General features: G+C 53.9%; 1 protein-coding gene across 1 annotated transcript in view; it reads right to left on the bottom strand.

Annotated features, from left to right (window-relative positions):
* Positions 1–2,235: 2,235 nt before the first annotated feature.
* UNC93A (unc-93 homolog A) overlaps positions 2,236–20,814 on the bottom strand; it is a 32,594-nt gene continuing 14,015 nt past the window's right edge. The window contains exons 3-9 of the mRNA XM_026505210.4: positions 19,260–19,441; positions 18,051–18,280; positions 16,464–16,589; positions 14,769–14,980; positions 12,613–12,748; positions 11,457–11,588; positions 2,236–2,988 (exon numbers count right to left, since the gene is read on the bottom strand). Of these exons, the coding sequence (XP_026360995.2) occupies positions 2,723–2,988; positions 11,457–11,588; positions 12,613–12,748; positions 14,769–14,980; positions 16,464–16,589; positions 18,051–18,280; positions 19,260–19,441 (1,284 nt within the window). The 3' untranslated portion in view covers positions 2,236–2,722. The remainder of the gene's footprint in view (positions 2,989–11,456; positions 11,589–12,612; positions 12,749–14,768; positions 14,981–16,463; positions 16,590–18,050; positions 18,281–19,259; positions 19,442–20,814) is intronic.

The raw sequence follows: 20,814 nt of genomic DNA, 5'->3' as shown, positions 1-20,814 counted from the left end.
TTTTGACAGAGAGAGAGACAGCCAGCGAGAGAGGGAACACAAGCAGGGGGAGTGGGAGAGGAAGAAGCAGGCTCCCAGTGGAGGAGCCCAATGTGGGGCCCTATCCCAGGACTCCGGGATCACGCCCTGAGCCGAAGGCAGAGCTTAACAACTGAGATACCCAGGCGCCCCGGGACAATGATGGTCTTTGGGCCTGAAGTTCGAGACCAGGCCCCTCTGCCCACGTTCTCATCTTTGAGATCCTAACGGATCAGGGAGACCCCCTTGGGCAGGGAGGGGCCGAGCACCCCCAGCAATAGGCCAGAGAGTCCAGCCTTTGCCTTTTAAGCCAGGTCAGCCCATCCCCCTCCCTCAGACACGCGACAGCATGCCGACCCTGAGTCAGGAAACAGCCAATGATGCCAATCACCGAGGACACCTCCCCGGCCTTCCAAAAAAATAATTTTAAAAATAATAATAAAATAGCAAAATATCAGGACTGCTTGCATCCCCTCTGTGCCTGGGCTCTGATGCTGGATGCTGGCTTGGACAGGTGACCCTAGAGATCTCTGCAGGTCTTTGCCTGTACTTCCTGGCTCTGCTCTCGTCCTGTGGGTCCTTTCCCGTGGACCTCTGGCCCAGGGCACACGCCTTAGTGCCATCTGTGTCTCAGCAGATGCCTAGTGAGGTCAGGAGAATCGGCCCTGTTATCTCTAGGATAATCTTCGAGGGACTCTCTGGAAGGTATGAGTGATTCTTAAGTAATTGAGGGCGTCTCACTCTCAAAGTCTCTGAGCTGAGAGAGCAACCAAAGAGCAGTTTCAGATCAGCTTGTCTCACCCTGGTTTGCATCCAGGAGCCACACGTCCTTCATGCACGGAACCCTAAACCTCCGAGTTGGGGGGACCATGCTTGTCATCTACCCCTCACAGGAGGCCTTCTGTACAAATACCTGTTGAGCTTTGAGTTTTTGTGAAATAGCCGAAACTCCGTGTTTGGAGATGGTCAAGTATCTTACAGACAAATGCAACGCGAGACAGCCTGCAGTGAGTGTTGGAGAAGGGAAAACCACACCACGAGAGTCAGGGAACATAAAGACTCCATTTGTTGAGACCACGGAGGGCTGCAAGAAATCACGGAAGACAGGATGGGAGGGCAGAAATGATTCGGATGGAGACACTGGGGGGAGGCATGGCCCTTCCGTCCAGGGGCGGAGGAGAGGTGAGGAGGATGTGAGGTAGGTGGTGGGTCCACAGAGGCCGTGGAAGAGCAGGAGAGCCAGCTGGAAGGGAACCACGTCACCTGTGTAATGGGCTCAACTCCTATTGACTGAGGGAGCAGGTGAGGGGGCCAGGGTTTGGCTGGAATTTCATAGAGAGACCAAGGAATGGGTGAATAATTCTTTGAATTATCGATGGATTTTCTTCACTCTACAAATATTCACTAAGTGCCTGCTGGTATTGTATCCCAGACATTGCAAAGCTCAAGGTTCAGTGGAGGGAGTTGCTCATACAAATAAATACGACAGAGCGTAAGCTGTGTAGGCTTGTGGGGACAGCCCACATAAGCTGCATGGGGAGGGGCAGGAAGATTCTCAAGGTCGAGGAAGCGTGTGAGCGAAGGTCTGGAGCAAAGTGTCCAGGAGAGGAACCCGGCAGCCTCCTGTGGGCCTTGGGGCTGGACTACGCTGGCCTCGTTAAGGGGGGGGGGAGCATGGGAGGGTTTTAAACGGTTGATAGGACTTTGTTAAAGGCGGGGGGGCGGTGCTGGTCTGGGCTGGAGGCTGGGCCAGAGCAGGGCTGTCCACAGGGAAGCAGGAGGTGTGGGAATGTGCAGAAGGGCCACCTTCATGGGCCATGAAAGGAGAAGTCTTGGTGAAGGGCAGGGACTGAGGGTGAAGGATCGCACCTCGGGGTGAAGGGGAAAAGGGAAACACACCCCAGCAATACCGTCAGAGGTGCCAGAGGGTGCTGAGCTCCAGGGAGAAGGTAGACGTCTCAGAAGGAGCAGAGGCCAGCATTAGCAGCTGGTGAACGGCGACGACGAGGACGGGGACAGACTGTTGGCGGATGTGGGTTCTGAACGGAAGGCGCAGGTGTAACAGGTAACAAACCCACCCACGGTCCAGGTTTATTGTACTGTTAGCCTCACGCACTGTAGTGGGCAGCATGCTAACCCACTTACCTGATGACCGTGGGGTGTGTGAGCTAGGTGCGTATTTAGGATAAAAGATCTGAAGGGGAGCTCGGCCCATAGTATAGTTGCATTTATTCAGAAACTCATAGTCTATAAACTTCGAGGGACATAAACACTCATCTGGCTTTGTCGCTCACTGACCCCGGGAGGGAGTCAGCTGACTTCCCTGGATGTCAGTTTACCCATTTGTAAAATTAGAGTGCCAGACCCATTCTTTTCACATCTCCCGGTTCTTACAAACAGCAACAGTACGTACAACAGCAGGGGCAGGAGGCAGCCGCCGCTTCTCCCGAGCCGGCTGCCGTTGGCTGAGTACGCGCCCAACCTTCTTCCCTGTGTCCGACGTGAATGACTCCTTCGTGCACACTCTCCATCTCCACTGGTGACGTGGTGGACCGAAAACTTAGCAGAATAGGAAAAAATTATACACAAAATATAACTACGTATGTCTTCAGGACGGCTGACTATTGCCGACATGTTGTGAAGAATCAGCCGTAAGCCGAGGCCCTTCGGGTGGAGCCCTCTTGTGCCACCGCGAGCGTCCCTGTCACATGGCTGTCTCTGTTTCCGCCCCGTCCGCTGTCTTTGTCTGTTCCGTGGCAACTGGCCTGGCCGGCTTCTTGGCCTCCAGATACTCCACGGTCCCGTACGCCAGCATGGTCAGACTCAGGACTCCCAAGAGGACGTAGAGTTTGACGTTGACGCACAAGAACGTGCTGTATCCAAACGCAATGACGAACCCCAGCGCCTCCCACAGGCGGTAATTCGCAAAGGCGGCCTCCTTGCTCTTCTGGAACAGAACGCCGTAAAGAACTGCAAAGGAGACACGGCATGAACACGTTGCTGCAAAACCTCAAATGTGTTTTTTCAATTATTGATGAAAAGAGTGCAATTTTGCGAATGCCCAATTTTCTCAACAAAGTCAGGAATGTTTCCTTTTTTAAAAGAATTATTTTATGTTGGGGATTATGGAAGTCTGGAGACATTCTTTAGCAGCGAAGAACCATCATACATAAAAGAAACACAGAACTCACGCAATGTTAGCCCTGGAAGGAGCTCAGTCCAGCCTAACCCTCGGTGGGTGAGTACGTGGAAAAGTAGAGTAGAGCTTAGAGGCCCCACCTGGGTCAGATGAGGCATGGCCCTTCACTGGAGTCCAAAAGCAAAGACAAACACAGGCAGTGCTAACCCCAGGACCTCAGACTGTGACTGTACTGGGGCCTTTAAAGAGGTGATTAAGGTAAATGAGGTCATTAGAGAGGACCTTCATCCCACGACTAGTGTCCTTAGAAGAAGAGGAGATCAGGACACAGATGTTCACACAGGGGGAAGACAGCTGTCCACAGGCCAAGGACAGAGGCCTCAGCAGAGGCCAGCCTGCCCACACCTGGGTCTCAGACCTCCAGCCTTCAGAACTGTAAGAAACAAAATGTCTGTTGTACTCTGCTGACAGCCCTAGCAGGAGAGCACAGTCTGATAAGTGCTTCTAGAGGAAAGTAAATGATGTTGGTTCCGGTTTGCAGGATAGTAAAATGTTTGGTATGCCTGGATGAAAACCAGAAGCTCCCCGTCTCCTGACCTGAGTGAGGTGGCCCATGTGTAGGGGGGTTAACAGCTAGGAAGCTGCAAGTGTTCAGCAGAGACGTGTGGATCCCCAGGGACCATCCTGAGCATCCTGGCTATGCCCAGTGCTGGCCTAACCTGCTCTGTTGTCTTGAGCTGCTCGGGCCACCTCACCCTCCTTTCTTGCCCTTTGCCCCTTTCCTCCTCCCTACATTTCGCAGGGGAGGGATGTAGGGAAGAGAAGCCTCTCTGGCATTGCTTGAGGCCAGCAGCAAGGTCTCCTGCAACCCTGCCTGGAAATGTCAACACTCAGAAGGTTCTTCTTGGCATTTGCTTACTCAGCTGTCTGCCTACCACGGGAGGAACTCAGGAGGACGAGCCCATCAGAAAGATACAAGGTCAGATATACGTCATAAACAACATTTGTTTGGGAAAACAAGAGGCTGTTTGGAAGGCTCAGAAGAAGGTGCCCTTGTTGTCCGAGCCTGTGAGGTGCCCTCAATGAAATAAGGGTCTCATAACAAGGTCTGGGATTTAGTAACTCTTAAGTTATTTTACAGATTTCATGTCTTTCTACACATGGCCAACAGGTACATGAAAAGATGCCCGTCATCAGGAAACACAAATCAAAACCATGAGATACCACCTCACACCAGTCAGAATGGCTAAAATCAACAATACAAGAAACAACGGATGTTGGTGAGGATGAGGAGAAAGGGGAGCCCTCTTACACTGTTGGCGGGAACGCAAACTGGTGCAGCCACTCTGGAGAACAGTACGGAGGTTCCTCAAAAAGTTGAAAATAGAACTACCCTACGATCCAGCAATTGCACTACCGGGTATTTACCCAAAGAATACAAAAATACTAATTCAAAGGGGTACATGCACCCCTATGTTTATAGCAACATTATTTACAATAGCCCAATTATAGAAACAGCCCAAATGTCCACCAACTGATGAATGGATGAAGAAGAGGTGGTGTTTATATACAATGGAATATTATTCAGTCATAAGAAAGAATGAAATCTTGCCATTTTTAGTGGGGAGGGGCAGAGGAAGAGGAAGAGGAAGAGAGGGAATCTCAAGCAGGCTCCACACCCAGTGCGGAGCCCCATGTGGGGCTCGATCTCACAAACCTTAGATCATGACCTGAGCCGAAATCAAGAGTTGGATGCTCAACCAACTGACCCATCCAGGCGCCCCAAAATCTTGCCATTTGCAAAAACATGGGTGGAGCTAGAGAGTATGATGTTGATTGAAATAAGTCAGTTGGAGAAAGACAAATACCATATGATTTCACTCATGCATGTAATTCAAGAACCAAAACAAATGAGCAAAGAGAAAAAGAAAGAGAGAAAGAGAGAGAGGAAAAATTAAAAAAAAAAAAAACAAACCCAAGACACAGCCTCTGAACTATAGAGAATATACTGATGGTGACCAGAGGGGACAAGGGTGGGACATTGGGTTGAACAAGTGATGGGGATGAAGGAATACACTTGTGATGAGCACCAGGTGATGTATAGAATTGTTGACTCACTATATTGCACACCTGAAACTAATGTAACACTGTATGTTAACTAACGGGAATTTAAAGAATAACTAACTAACTAAAGATCGCTTGTCTTTCTTTAGAGGGTGACACTTAAAACTGGATCCCAAAATGAGATGTTAGGGATGAAAATCCACGTCTGAAACACTGTGGCTGCGAGTGTGAGTGTTTCCATGTTCTGTGGCCAACAGGTGCAGTGCTGCCCTGAACAGGTGCAGTACCAGAGCAAACACACCCCAGTTCCATGAACATTCTAGTAATGTGGCAATGCTGATTTTAAAGTAACGTGTTTGGTCTATAGTTTGGCATCTTTAGATTTCAAGATTAAATTTAGATTGTGACGATTATAAATTACCGAGTTTGGCTTTTCAGGAAATATCTGGATCCTATTTTAATCTGAACATAAAGAAAGCAACACATTAGTAGTGTCAAATTCCAGCAGTTACTTAGGGACATGGTGGGCAGTGGGGAGAGACATTCAATAGAAAAGGAAAGTAGATAAAATAATATTTCAACAATTCTGAAGTCTCTTCACATGCAGACTAGGTTTGAGCAAATAAGCAATGTGGCGTGCACAGTAGGAGCCGGGTTTCTCCTTGTCAGAGAAGGAAGGCACAGATCAGCAAGGGGAGGCCAGAATGAACCCGTGGTGCTGGAGGGGAGTCAGGGACCCCAGTGTGGACTCGTCCTCACTTAACGTACCTACAGACAGGCAGATACAGAAATACAGACGTGTGTACATGTGGCCAGCATGCACACATCCATCCCCCCACTCTGGCCCCCAGAAGCCTTGTCATCTCAGATGCGATGAGCATGCCCAGCACGCAAATCTTATGTTCTAACACTGTTGTGCAATAAAAGGAGCCCAGGGTCCTGGGAGAAATGGCTGATGCTAGTGCTGGCCCAGGAGACGAATCTGGAATAGTTCCCTACCAGCAAGTAGGGAAGGACAAGAAAGATCCCAATGGCCAATGCTGGAACGAGTAGAGCAACAGAACAAGTAACGTAGCTTTGGACTGTGACCCAAAGGATGTAATAAATACATAAGCCCAAAGCAATGGAGACAAATGGTTGAAGAAGTAACTAAATAAGCTGGGGAGGAGGGACAAATATTCCCTTCTGTACAAAAATTGTACAGACTCCCCCTTTAGCAGGTGGAGATTAATTACCTCCCGCTGACTGTTGGCTAGATGTGGTGACTGGCTCCCAGAACTGGCTGTGGAAAGGAAAAAGCAGCCTCTACTCTGCACTGGAGAGGTCTAGCAGATACCGGGCTGGTCAGCAATCAAGGTTCACATCATCAGTGATGGACGTGATGAGAAGAGTTCTTCACTCTGGAGTCTTCCTACCCAAAACCCTTAACTCCAGCCTAATCATGAGAAACATCAGACAACCCCAAACTAGGGACGTGCTACAATACCTGACCAGTATTCTTCAGAAGTGTCAAGGTCATGAACAACAAGGAAGAGAAACTGTCCCAGATCAGACCAAGGAGCTGTGGTAACTCAATGCAATGGGGACCCGGGATGGGACTATGTGTGGGACCATGGGAGGGATCCTGGAACACACAAAGGGGGAAAACTGGAGAAAGCCAAATAAAGTCTAAAGTTTAGTTCAGTGATGTACCAACATTAATTTCTTAGTTTCGACAAATGTATCACTGTTTTGCAAGATATTAACATTAGGGGGAACTAAGAAAATGGTATATGGGAACTCTCTGTACTGTCTTTGCAACTTTTTTGTAAACTCAAATTATTCCAAAATAAAAAGTTTATTTAAAAAGAAAAGAAGTCTTGCTCCCATTCTCGTCCTCCACAGAAAGGCACAGGTGGGAGCGGCCAGAGGCTGACTGACCCCTGTCCGCGCACGAGGGTGTGGACATGTCATCGGGCAGTCTTGTTTGCTTGGAGAAGACAGGCTCAGTGATCTGAGCAGGTAACAGAGGCAGATTTTTTTGTGTTTATCAACCCAAGACGGTTGGCGGTTAGCAGGGCAGAAGAGTATTTTTAGACCACACATTCTGAATCTCAAACGCAGCGCATTGGCGTGTGAGGGTTGCTAGGCAACGGTGCCCGTTTTTGCTGAACTGTCAGAGCGAATGAACAGACGAGCACATGGCCCAGATCCGTGGCTCCCAAGGCTTCGGACGCCTGGGAGCCCCATGGGAACGTGGAGCGGGTTCACGTCCCTGCCCCAGGAAGGAGGGCCCGGAGCTCCGGCACCTGGTCTGCTTTTAAGCCAGGCTTTACACTGGGAAGCAGTGGTGGAGAGGAGGGTTCAGTTGCACTGAACAGCATTCAGCTTCATTAATTAGGAAAGGGCGTGGCTCACCTCACCTGTCCTCCCAAGCAAGAGACTCACGCTCAGGGAGAGTAAGATGACAAATCCAACCTGCTATTTGAAAAAAAAAAATGGCAGAAGCTACACAAAATTTGCGGTCTCTGTAAACACAAGGAGCCCGTGGGCGCTAAGGGAACCTGGCGCTGTCAGCCCGCAGGGGATTCGGTGATGAAAACATCGGTCCCTGCAAGGATGACGGCGAGCTTAGACTCCAAAAGAAATTCTCAAATAACGAACAATTTTCCCCAGCAACTGATGTTTCCTTGAAAAAAATTACTCTTTGTCTGCACAAGAAGACAGAATTAATTCATTTTAAATTAGTACCCCTTATTCCAGGGAGTCCGTCTTCCGGCCACCCATGGTGCTCGATTGTCCCGGGTGTCCGCTGGACCTCACCTAACCTCGTCTGCCCAGTCCCGACAAGGCTCTGCCGGACAGGCTCTTCTGTCCTCGGCAGGAAAAGGACAGTGAAAACCGTCATCATTCCTGCATCTCAGGGAGAAAGAAAGCCAAGCATTTTCACTGCAGTCATCTGAAACATCTAAGGAATTACTGCATGGGCTATGATGTGACCCCTACCCCTGTCCCCTGCCTGACTTTAAACATGTGAATACTTGAAAAATTCCCATGAGCTCAGAGACGTCGGCCAACATGGTGGGAAGCAAGATGGCATGTGCGTGCGCCGGGAACGCACTGGGTGTCTCACTCCTGCACGCAGATGCTGAAAGAAATTCTCTCCTGATGCTCACCAGGTGACCTGACCTGGCCCGGGTTTATGGCTCTGGACTGCCAAAAAACCTAAGGTGTTTCTGCTTGCCACTCCTCATGGAATCAGTACTTCCCTGCAGCGACCCTGCGAGCCCAGCTGTGAACAGTTTCTGTCACTGCTGCAGCCACATTCGATGGTGGCTCGGAGTTGCACACAGGCTTGTCACCTGCTTCAGGAGTGTACGAAAGCCTCCTGCACCCCCGAGGTGTTGGGGAGGCCGTGAAGCCCGGACCCCCAAATCCAGCAACACTGCATTTGTGTGAAGATGTTTTTCCAGCTGTTCTGTGAGCTGGCCACAACGCAGCTCGTAAGAAAGGAGCCACCGCGGGGGCACCGAGGCCACGATGACTGAGGTCCTGTGTGCTTCTCCTTGGTGGTGGGGACAGCAGCCAGGCCCCCGCCCTTGTGCTGTTTGTGGATTGGCCTGACCCGTTCTCTAGCCCCCAGGTGTTTCCCAGTGCGGGGCTGGGGGTGATGTCACGAGGGGAAGAGGCTCTCTTCGGAGCCAAGTCGTGGGGCGTCCCACACCCACTCCCCATCTCAGGCTGTAGACGGGCCTATGGGAAACTCAGGGCTGTCATTTTCACTCACCTCCCAAAATGGAAGCCCTTGGCCACCAGCTTTGTACGTGTGCCACCCACACCCCTGCCTCCTGCCTCTCCCCTAGTGGCGGCTCTGACACCCCTCAGCTACGGCTCATCTCACCATGGAGAGCATACCCTCGGCTGACACAACACAGACGCCCCCCAGACAGCCCAATCCCTGGGCTGTCACTGACTCCCTCATCAGGTCCTCCTGCTCCGATCGCCATGGGCCTCCCCGGCCTCCTGTTGGACCTCTGCTCCTAGGCTCCGGCCACTCCCTGTGCACCCGGACCCACTGCTATTGTCCTGTGCTTCATGGTGACCGTGACGTCCCTCCTCCAGGTGGCCCTCACATGGGGGAGTGCGGCACTCCGTGCCCAGCACCCCACGCAGAAGCCTTAGGTCCGGCAGCCCAGCACTGGGGGCCCCTGCTGTCAGGGCCACTGACCCCTGTGTGGTTATCCGCCCCTCCTCCACTGTGTCTCTCTCGCTGCCCGGCCCCATGGGGCCTTGTGTCCCACACACAGACGCCCATCACCTGGTTCAAACTCGGGTGGCCTCTCTCCCATGTTGCACCCTGTGTAAGCTCGGCTGGTGGCATGTCACGGCCTCCTGTCCTCTGCTCTGTGGGTGGCTGAGCCTCGGGGGCACCAGGCGGCTCCACACGTGCTCACACCGCCCCCCACTCTCCCGGCCAGCTCCAGAGACTGCCCAACAGGACGGCGGGGCTCTGGGCCGAAGCCCCAGGTCTGTGCCCAAATCCCAGTTCTGCCCTCAGAGCCCGGGCCTTGCAAGCACCCTGGCCCCTGCGCTCTGCTCCGTGGCCCCACGAGCGTGCGTGAGAGCGTGCCTGCCTGGCAGGCTCTGTCAGGGATCCCCAAACACTAAACGGGCACACGGTGAACCCCAGCAACGCCTCGGTCGCGGCTGTCGTGCCCGGCGCTCCGTGAGAACCCTGCTAACTCCTCTCCCATGGTGACAAAGCTTCCCGTGGTCCCCAGAAAAAGGGCAGCCCTCCTCCGGACCAAGAGGGACCCCTCTGTCCCCCTGACCCTCTCATTCCTCGTCCTCACGTCCTCATTCAGCTCCCCACCTTCTCCTTTACCGGCCCCTTCCCCTGCATCCTCCTGTGTCTCAGTCCCTGACTTTGCATCTAAATGCTCACACACCGGGTGCTGAGCCCTGCAACAACCACCTCTGGGGCTGAGTCCCCAGCAGGGTCCTCTCTCTGCCTCTGCTTGTCTGCCCTCAGACCCTCACCCTGGGGACGCTGCGCCCCAGGCCACACGGCCCGCCCGCCAGCTGGCCCAGTGGCTTCCTGCACGCTGTGCCCTCAGGCCGGAAGTTCTGTCTTGTTTGATCTGCTTCCCCTGCCTCCTGCTCTGCCCTGCGGCCGCCTCAATGGGACTCTGTTTTGTCTTCCGTGAACGCAGCAGCCCCTTGTCCCCCCATAACCCGATGGGGCTGACCTTGTCGTTTCCCACCTGGACCCTTTCTGCTGTTTGTACCAAAGCTGAGCAAAGCTGGACCCCTCCCCAGGCAGGCTGGGGCCCCTGTCAGGCCCCCAGACTCTCCATCTCACCCCAGCACCCTGGCCCAGTCTGTCCCCTCAGTGTGTCCCATCTGCTGTGACCAGAACACTTGTGTCCCCCAAATTCATAGGGTGAACCCTAACCCCTAGGTGACAGTGTTAGGAGGTGGGGCCTCCGGGGGGCGATGAGGTCTTGAGGCGGAGCCCCCATGAGCTGGATTTGTGTCCTTACAAGCGGTCTCCAAAGAGCTCCCTTGTCCCTCCCGCCATGTGAGGAACAGCAAGAAGATGGCTCTATGAACCAGGAAGTGGCCTCTCCGGACACAGACTCTGCACCGTGGTCTCAGCCTTACAGCCTCCCTCCCAGCGCCCCAGCCTCCCCTGGCTCCCCCACCGCTGCGGCCTCCCACACTACCGCCCTGCCCAAGGACTGTTAGTCGGGCCCTGACTCAGGCCTGATCCCCAGGCCTCCCGCTGACCTCCCCTCCCACTCCCAACTCAGTTTCCCAGAAAACTGCACCCTGGTCCCAGTGCCCCTTGCTTGGCTGCTGTCACAGTGACCTGTCCCCTCTTCCACTTGGAGGTTACACATCTCTCTCCCCGTCGGGGCCGAGGGTGCCTAGAAGGCTTCTCCAGCCCCATGGTTCCAGCACCCAGCACATGGGCCGTGTCGCTGCTCGGGGACGAACACAAAGCCACGAGGGGTCCGCCATGCTTAGGGAAAAAGGTTGTGCCCGTGGCTGACTTCCTTCTTTTGCAGCCTGGGTTTGAACAAACGCTCCAATCCAAGTAAGCACCTGGAGCACGCTTGGTCCCTGTTTGTGTCCTGCTCTAGGCTCGCTGCAAGGCGCATCACCTCCCCAGGGGGCCCTGGGTCGGCGGGTCCTTTGCCTGCCATGTGTCCCCCACGCTGGCCTAGGTAGGGACCCCCGAGAGGAGACTCACCATTGTTCTGTGTCTGCCAGACAGCGTCGGCCACGCCCCAAAGGCCGGAAAACACGAAGAACACAGCCAGCTGGTGGGGATGAGGTTTCCACAGCAAGAGAGCGATGATGCAAGACAGGTGGGTCACCGCACCTGCGGGCGTGGAGGGTAGAAACCAGCAGGAAGTGAGCGCAGCCCCAGGGAGGCTTGGACGAGGCGATGCTCAGGGAACCTCTTTGTTTGCTTCAACCTGTAAGTAACGGTTCCTGGAAATACTCCAAACTGCCTTCCTCAGCTGGATGTAAACACTGAACACGCCGGCAGACCCGGGGGTGTGCCCTTCACAGCCTCTCACTGCAGCGCGCACCTGGCCGGGGGAGCCGCTCTGCTCATCTTTGGCCCCCCACCATCCAGGCAGGGCTGGGGTGACGAGCCCTGAGCCTTGCAGGGAGTGTCATTATGTCCTGGCTGGGGAGACCCCAGAGTGATGGAAGGGGGGGGTGGGCTGTCGTGGGTCGGACTGTCAGCGAGTGCTGGGGGCGTGGGGACGGCGCTGGGCTCCCTAGCAGGTGCAGATGTGAACGGAGAGGTGGGCAGAGACACGCAGGCTCATCCCCCCTGACTTTACCCCAGTGGGTGGTGAGTTCTGGCCTCATGATTCCTGCGGACACTGCGGCATCTATGGTTACAATGTAGTCACAGAACAGCTTATGGTGTTGCTGAAACTGCTGCCGGGTCAAAGGGCAAGTCACTACTCTCCCCTGTTCCTGCATTTCCTCATCTGTAGAGTGAGCACTGTCCACTCCCCAGGGCCATCGTAAGGATGAAACAGGAAAACCTGAGCAGGTGACGTGGCCCCTGCTGGGCGCCAACTAATGCTTATTCTTTCCCTCCTTGCTGTGTCCCTGCGCAGACACGGGAGACCCCGACTGGGCCGCCAGGTCACGGTCTCGTCAATGCCCTTACTATTCTCACTGTCTCTGCTTCTTTCTTCCCTTCCCAAGAGGCACAGAGGGGGAGGTGTGCTTAGAACGCAGTCTTGTCCCACCAGGCGGGAACGGGAAGCCTCCCCGCAGGGCCGCGCACACCCAGCCTGCACGCCCTCGCTGAGCAGAGCACGCCCTTCCGTCTGGCCGCCACCATTCCCCCCTACCCGAGTGGCACGGGGTCTGCCTACCCAGCGCGTAGAGAGCGATTCTGCCCGTGTGCTGGGACAGCCTTCCGTAGAGCATGGAGCACAGCGAGTTGGTGGCCGAGAAGCAGATCATCACGTACCCGACAAACTGGATCCCCAGGGCGCAGGTGGTGTAGGACTGCGGGGGAAGCACAGGGCACGTTACCCCCCGGCCGCGCTTGGTGTGGTGGCGAGTCTGGATCAGGGATCGCGGGCGACACTAACACGTGTTCTGCTGTGGGACGGCCGGCGTGCGGGGTTGGCCTCCCGGTGCCAACCGGAGGAGAACAGGCCCATGCTCGGTGGGAACTAACAAGCACAGAAACCTGCGCGCAATGCCCCCACGCCTCCTGTGCCGTGTGTTCCTGTGAATTACGTGGGGGCTGGCGGAGTGGGTCGCTCCCTATTCTGCACACCGGGCGGCTGCCAGAAGGTGGGGAGGGATGAAAGGGCAGAGCACAGAGGACTCTCGGGGCAGCGAAGCCACTCCGTGTGATACCATAATGCTGGACACGTGTCCTTACGCACGTGTCCGTACCCATGGAACGCAAGCACCAGGAGTGACTCTTGACGTGGGCGATGGTGACGTATCATGACAGGTTCACAGGTTGGAACAAACGTCCCCTCTGGGGCAGGACGCTGATAACGGGGAGGCTGTGCGTGTGTGGGGCCGGGCAATGTGGGGCTCTCGGCACCTTCTGTCAATTTTTCTGGGAACCTGAAACAGCTCCATAAATAAAACCCTAAGGGCAAAGAAGCAGATGTGAAGGAAATGAAGGGAATCTCCGTGGAGGCCAGAAGACAGAGGAGTGTTCCTGCACCGGACGGTGGGGTACAGAGCGGCCCCACCCTGGACCCCGGGGCAGCGCGTGCTGTCACCGCCCGTGCCCTCTCACCCACACCCGCCACTCCTGTCCCTGGGCAGAATCAGGACAGATACACAGACGAGCGGGCTGGACAGGAAGCTCTACTGCTTCGGGACAGGGTGGGCCATGGCTGAGGTCACACGCCACGCAGTCTACTGCAATGGGAGGGGCCGTGGCCAAATGCCAAAGGACTGTTTTGTCATTTTTGCCTTTAGTCTTTGAAACGCCTAGACCCTCCGTCAAGGCTGTCCCAGGAGTGGGGGGTGCCAGAGGATCTAGGACGCACGAATCCTGCACAGAGCATCTGTGTCCTAAAAGATATTTGTGGTTAACCTGAAATTCGGATTTAACTGGGCATCTTGCTGGTTCGGCACGTCTACCTGGGAGGGAGCTGTGGTGGGCATGAAGCTGGAGAAGTTTCCTGGTCGAGGAAGGGCAATCCCCGAGAAGCAGCCTTGGTCCTGGCTCTCTGGCCCCTTGGAACCCCAGCTCCCACCCAGCACTTTCTGGAAAAGGGGGTCTCTACTCTCTACCACCCCCATTTGAGGCATCCGTCCCATGGGACCCCGGGATGATCTTTAGGACAAGACACCCATGGGTGGGGTGCAATGGAGGCAGAACCTCAGCGAGCATGCCACGGCCACGAGAGTTGGTGGTGGACAGTGGCCTCGTATTCCTGCTACGCCAGCCCCAGGGGACAGGTACTTCCTCTGCTGGCCTGCCCCCAAAGAGACCTTCCCTACGCACCAAGTGGGCAGCCAGGCATCTAGGGAAACACAGGGCGACAGTGCCTGAGAGCCACGTCCATTTCCAGATTGAAATGCATAATTTGAAAACTAGCATGAGGAGTTCCAGTGTCCTCGTGGGTTTCGTGTTTTTTCCTAAAATAAGGGCACAGGGTGAGAGGCAGGTAGGCCTGACACAAGGCCGTGTTATGTCCAGGGAGCTTGGGCCGTGATGAATCCAGGGAGCTTGGGCCCTTTCCCTGAAGACACATCTCCAGTGAGAGCTGGTCCCTGGAGATAAGGCCCAGCTTGGGGGGGGGGGGGGGCGGAAAAGGGGGGAGGGGGAGGGGGGACGAGGGGGGGCAGGGGAGGGGGATGGAGGAAGTGACCTGAGGCTGAGCTCCTGAACCATAAACTCTGCTCTCCTGCAGCGGGGAAGGATGACCCCCCGGCTCCGGCAGCCCCGCCCCCACCTGGCCCCGGGCAGGTGGCCCGGAGACGCGCACGCGCAGGTGTTAGGGCGCACGCGCAGGTGTTAGGGCGCGCGTCCCGTCCAGCTCCCTCGTACCCTGGTGTAGTCGCCCGCGAGGAAGGCTTGCTCGAATCCGCTGTACATCGGCAGCAGCACCAGGAGGCGCAGGCGCCGGTCTCGAAGCAGCCTGAAGGTCGACAGCAGGGTGGACCAGAAAGGTAATTCCTTCTCCCCTTCACTTTTCTGCTGAGCGTCTTTGATGGGTTCGAGAAACACGGCTACGAGCAGGACCGCCAGGACGCCGCTCCCTGGAGGGAAGCAGAGGGCAGGTGCTGGGGTGCTCACAGGAGCCGGGGCTACTGGCTACTCCTTCACTCCTCTGGGGCATCGGTTTCAAATCCTGGTTTAAGTGAAACGAGGCTGCGGAGCCTGAGCAGAGCCTCTGGCCCGCACCACACACCCTGCGAGATGCCCAGGTCCTCCGCGCCCCTCACCGCTGCTGTTCCCCTCGTCCTCGCTCTCAGGTAACCTCCAGCAACAGCCAGTCTTCCTTTTCAGGACTACGAGTCCTAGGAGGTTATCGTTGGCTGAGCTTTATGTTTATTCTACATGTGTTTACCCACAAGTCCGGGGTGGGAACTGGGGGATCCTGAATGCGAGGGGATACCGCACATTCGAAGACAAGAAATGAAGCAGCTCTTTATAGGCTAAGGAGGGAACTCCCCACGGGGAGCAGCTGGGGAAAGACCGGTGAAGGCTGTGAGGCGCACTGTCCCTCGTGCCGCCTGTGTCCAGCAATGACTGACCACGGGGGTGGGCTGGGGCCGACAACGGTGAGGAGGAGGGACAGCTGGGGCTTTCCCTCTCACGGTGGGTGTGTTTTGAACCACGTGAATGGGCTGACTATGCAAACGCACTCTATTCAAGACGCCCCCTGGAGGAGACACCTGTGCCCTCCTAATCCCGCAGGTGTGACTGCCCCTCTTTCTGCACCATGCACCCCTGTGTCGTTTGGATCAAGGCTAACATTTACTCCTTTTCCTCTTTACCCAGAAGCCTTCTCAGTCCTTGCTGGTTTTGTGATACCTGTGCACCTGTTTCAGGTTTCTCCTCTCTGGCGACACTAGTGACCCTCAGTGCTCTGGCAGCCACAGATTAATCCAGGAGCCTGATGCGCTTCCCGTTTCTCTGAAAGGCAGTGAAAACCCTCCAAAACGGTTTTCAGCCGTGATTTCTAGTCCGATAGCTCAGACCCGTCAGCCTCTAAAGATGGCTTTAATTATTTTTTCTCTGTGCTCCATCTCACCAGCCTGATGTGATACCAAGTTCGTCCCGCCACGATGTGCTGGCTGGGCATTCCTGAGACCACCAGTTTACAAAGCCAGCCCTCTCCCAAGCTGTGGGCAGAGCTGGGGCAGGCACGCAGAGGGGAACCTCACGTGGGGGTGAGGATACAGAAAATGCATTTCCATGGCCTGGGCTGTTCCTTGAGACCAACAATCCTCGACGTTGTGACTTCGGAACAGTATTTTTAATTCAGTTAATAAAAATAGAAAAAAAGCACACATGGCTACTATATTGAACTTTGCAAAAGAAAAATGATGTTATCATCATAGGAAACTGTTAGACAGCCCTGTTCTGCTGTATTTGATTTCACGTGAAAAATACCTAGGTACAACCCAGGTGAACACATTTTGCAGGAATATTTATACTTTGGGAAGATACTCTTTTTCACCACAGGAAGGAGTTCGGTTTGCTGTCCCTGGGACTCCACCCTCTGTGAGCACATACCCGTGTAGATGCCCAGCAGGGTGTAGATGAGAGTCTGCGAGGGACGCTGGGTGCTGTTGGTGGACGCCGTGGCCATCAGACAGTCACTGGCCCCACAAGACAGGAGCTGCTCCTCTGGGATGGCCTCTGTGCCGTCGGAAGCAGAAAGGTGACGTGAGAACACGGGAAACTGATAGGGCAAGGGGCACGGGGAATGAAGCGTGTAGCTAACAGGAGCCTGGACACCCCATAGGCAAGAGTCGTGATAGGTCAAAGTCAGGGGACACGGGCTTGTTTGACCACGTACTTGTCGTATGACTTTCTGGACCTAATGTAAATGCTCAACGTTTCCAAACTAATCAAGAAGAAATAAGGTACATTAACATTAGAACAGGTGTCAGAGCCGCTGGGATCTCTTTCAGATTCATCTGTAGCCATTCCTTGACCTTGGGCAGGTCATTTCTTACCTCTTCTGAGGGTGAGTTTCCCTATCTGCTAAAATACTAAAACGTGCACTGTCAATGACTCTCAGACCATGTCAGAGTCCCTGGAGAGAAGGAGAAGATGTCTTGGAAGAAAGAACATTTGTCGTAACAGGAATCTCATCACATAGAACTTGGCTGGTGAGATCCGCAGCACAGAGAATGAGAGGTGCGGTGGAGGGAGGTGGAGAAGCCTTGCAGGGCTCTCGGGATGCCTCACTCCTTGGAGTCTGTGTCCGGGGATCGCTTGGAGAATTAAGCTTGCTTGCCTGAATGTCTTTCAAAGTAAAGCTGTTCACTCCATTTCACACCAGTCGTGTGCTAGAGACGAAACCTTAATCCCAGTTTCTGTTGCATTATTGCTGATCTTGGCAGCAGTAATGAGTATGGACGGGTCTCCATCCACCCGATGGTTTCCCTTCTTCAGATGCACTTAGCAAGTGATGACATCACATGAGAAACTGGGGAAGGAGGATTTTGGAGTTTCCCAAAGGTGGGACTTTATAGGGGATTGCAGGATGGAAGACCAGATCAGAGAGATAGGGATAATCCTGGTAAGAGTCAGGAGTCAGGACTTTCCCCCGCACCCCACCCCACCCCAATAAAGGTTGCCTGTGAGAATCAGAGAGTTTATTTCCTCTGCCCTTGGTTTAAATCCTCAGACATCCAAGGGTGCAGACATTAAACAGATACACACTTTATATCCATGTCTGGACAAGGTCAGGTAAAGATGTGATTTAAGACAACAGCTGTCAAATTTTGAAATCAGTTAAGGGACAACTGGTCTTACGTGGAACATTTAAGACACTGGACAGTGGATCAATTCAGCAGGACAGTGAATCAGTTGAACCTGTTGGTCTAAAAGGATAGTGATGATTCTATGAACCCAAGTTCCACTGGCAGTGGCCCTTCATTTCCCACGGGCACTGCTCTGCAAGCCCTCTCCCTGCCCCTGGAAGGGCAGGGTCAGAATGGCTGAGGCACTTGTGGATGAGACAGCCCCTCAGACCTACACAGACTGCCCTGAAGAAGAGCTGGCAACCAGGAGAGGCTGGGGCGCGGGCAGCTGAGAACCACATCTTTAGGCTCCTTTCAGGAGCCATCACTGAGCCCTGTTCCCTTTTACCTTGAGTGGGCGTCTGGCCAAACACCAGGGAGGAGATCAGGTTGCCCCACACACCGGATGACTGGAATATGAGAAAGAAGATGCCAAAATACTGGTTCACCACATCTCTGCCAACTTTTCCCACCTTCTCTGCTTGTGTGTTTCCCATGATGGTGAGGTACGTGCATTGAGCGGACCACAGCGGGGCTGCTCCAAGACCCAGCAGTATGGAGGTGGGAATCAAGGTGTACCTGTAAAATAAAATGCAAACAGCGCCTCTTCCTCCTCCATTCTTCCCTACCTCTGTGGAGAAGGAAACTCCATGTCTGGTCTATTGTAAGCATTATTATGTTTATGGATTGGCTAGATGGATTCACCATCCGTCAGACTCAGATAAATGACCAAACCCAGTGCCCTTTCTGGTTTAGAAGAGAAATTCACTGCCAGTGAAGTTCTTGGTGTTTGAAAGCAACTGCCAATGAGCTGGGGTTACGAGTAAGGTTGGGTGGTTTTTGACTATTTCTAACAGCTAAATGTTGAAAATGATTTATTTAGTTTTTGAAACATTGATTGATTGATTTACCCTCTTCACTGAAGACTGCATGAAAACTCTATGGCAATAAGAAAGAGAAGAATGTGAAGTCATCATAATCATTATGTCCTGGATGACAACAGGCATCCCTCCAGAGAGATGCTTGACAGGTGTGTTCTTGGGAATAAGGGTGTGAGGCTGGTGCTCTTAAATCTTGGTCCCAGAGGACTCCTCTCAATCAGGGAGTAAGCAGAGCTCAGCCTGGGCCCCTGCACCAGCTCCAGCCCTGCCACGTCCACTTCCTGTGATGGGGTGAGGGTATGGTGTTGGGTCCATTGGTCACATTCTGCTAAATCCCCTGGAATTCACCCTGGACATCTTAGTCAGGGTCTAGCTCTCATCGCTGGGGCCACAAAGGAGCCCTGGTGCAGGGGGAAGCTCAAGGCCCACAACAGACCTGAGGGAAGGTCAGGGCTGGGAACTGGGAGAAGGAGATGGGCCCAGCAAAAGGGACAGAGACATCTTGATGGGAAAAACTGGGAAGAAAGCCTCCACATTATCCTGTTCCAGACGCAGAGAGGAATTTCAGGAAACAGCACTCATGTTAAAGGGGATACAGTGAGGCATCATGGGGCAGGTGCCAGCTGAGTGCTTGTGAGCAGCTAAACCTGAGCAGGGTGGGGCTGTGCGGGCTATACCAGCTGGCGTAGAAGTTGCCCAGGGAGAAGGCCACGTAACAGCACATGGAGATGACGATGGTCCACTTGCAGCCAAACTTCTTAATCAGGAGCGGCGGGAGGAACATGGAGGACAGGAGCACCCCACCATACAGCGTGCTGAGTGCTGTCACCCCCAGGCCTTCCTCACTGTACAGGCTGCTCTGTGGGGGACAAAACCGCCCTGGTCAGAGGGGCCACTGGCCAAGGGGAAAGAGCTGTAGGTCAGCACTAGGTTCCTGAGACCACCAGCAATAGGCTTTTCCTGGCGGGTGGCCCCCACCCAGCTGACAGGTGAGGCGTGGGGGGAAACCAGCACAGTCCCAATGGAGAGTCAGCTGCTGCTAGAGACCAGGGAGGGGGAAAGCCTGAGGCCCAGGGTGCTGGGGTCACAGGGGGGCAGAAGGCCTCACGCCTTCTGTGATATCTGCTTTCATCTATAGGACAGCTGTGCATTCTTCCCCTTTAACGCTGAGAAATGGGTGCTATTTTCCCCACGCTAGAGATAAAGAAGGGGACACTGTCTCCTTGTAGACTCATACGCACAGAGAGAGAGTTAGATGATCTGGAAGCTGGTACTTTAATGCCTGGACTGTTCACATTCCTTCCTAGCTGCCCCCCCCCAAGACAATGTCCCGCAGCAAGGGACCCTGCACAGCGCAGGTGCAGCCCCTTGGTACTCCCTCACTGTCATTCTGTCCGCTGTGGACCCCAAACCCGTGGGCTGAGTTCTGACTCTGCGTGGCACCCACCACTCCAGGATTCTCTCTTCTCTCTCTCTTCCTTTCCTGCCTCACCCCTCGACGTGCTCTGACTTTCCTTGTGCTTGCTTTCCAAAGGGTGCCCATTCCTCAAGTGCAGATCAAGGGTCTCCAAGAGCCCCTGGATAATGTCATCCATAGACACCTCTGCTTTAATCCTGTGCTAGAATTTCACCTGACCTCTAGCACGCACGACCTGGTGACCTGTGGTGTCACCCCAGCTGACGATGATCCCTGAACTTGGGAAATGTTCTGCGTGTTCCAAATCTCTCCTGACGCCTTGCCCAAAGCAGGCACATAACACAATTTGTGGATTAACTGAGACTGAAAGTAACAACAGTTAGTCCCATGAAAATTCTGAAATCTGGCTGGAAGATGGAGATTGAGCACTCTGCTCTGACGTGGGGGTTATCTGGAAATTTCTGCTTGTGACTCTGGTTGCTAGGAGTTGGTTCAGCCTGAGCCTTTTGTTTCCTTAATACAAACATATGAGTTCCTCCTGTATTACTGAGCTGGTCTCCTCGTATTCCTGAGAAGCATGCAGCACTTCCGTGCGCTGGAATTTCTCTTCCACACGCAGTGCGGCTGCAAATCAGCAAGGCATGCTGGTCACTTACAATCGAATCTGACTGCAAACCACTGAAAAGGAAGACAAATTTCAGTAGCCAAAGTGGGAATCAAGTTTTAAAAGCAAATTTCTTTCCTACGTGAACACCGGGGTTCAAACACCTGTGTCTGCATGTGTTGGGAGAGCAGAGCTGCAGAATTCGGTGTGA

This window comes from Ursus arctos, unplaced genomic scaffold (assembly GCF_023065955.2).
Source record: "Ursus arctos isolate Adak ecotype North America unplaced genomic scaffold, UrsArc2.0 scaffold_13, whole genome shotgun sequence".
NCBI classification, from domain to species: domain Eukaryota; kingdom Metazoa; phylum Chordata; class Mammalia; order Carnivora; family Ursidae; genus Ursus; species Ursus arctos.
This window is presented reverse-complemented; position numbering and strand designations above follow the sequence as displayed.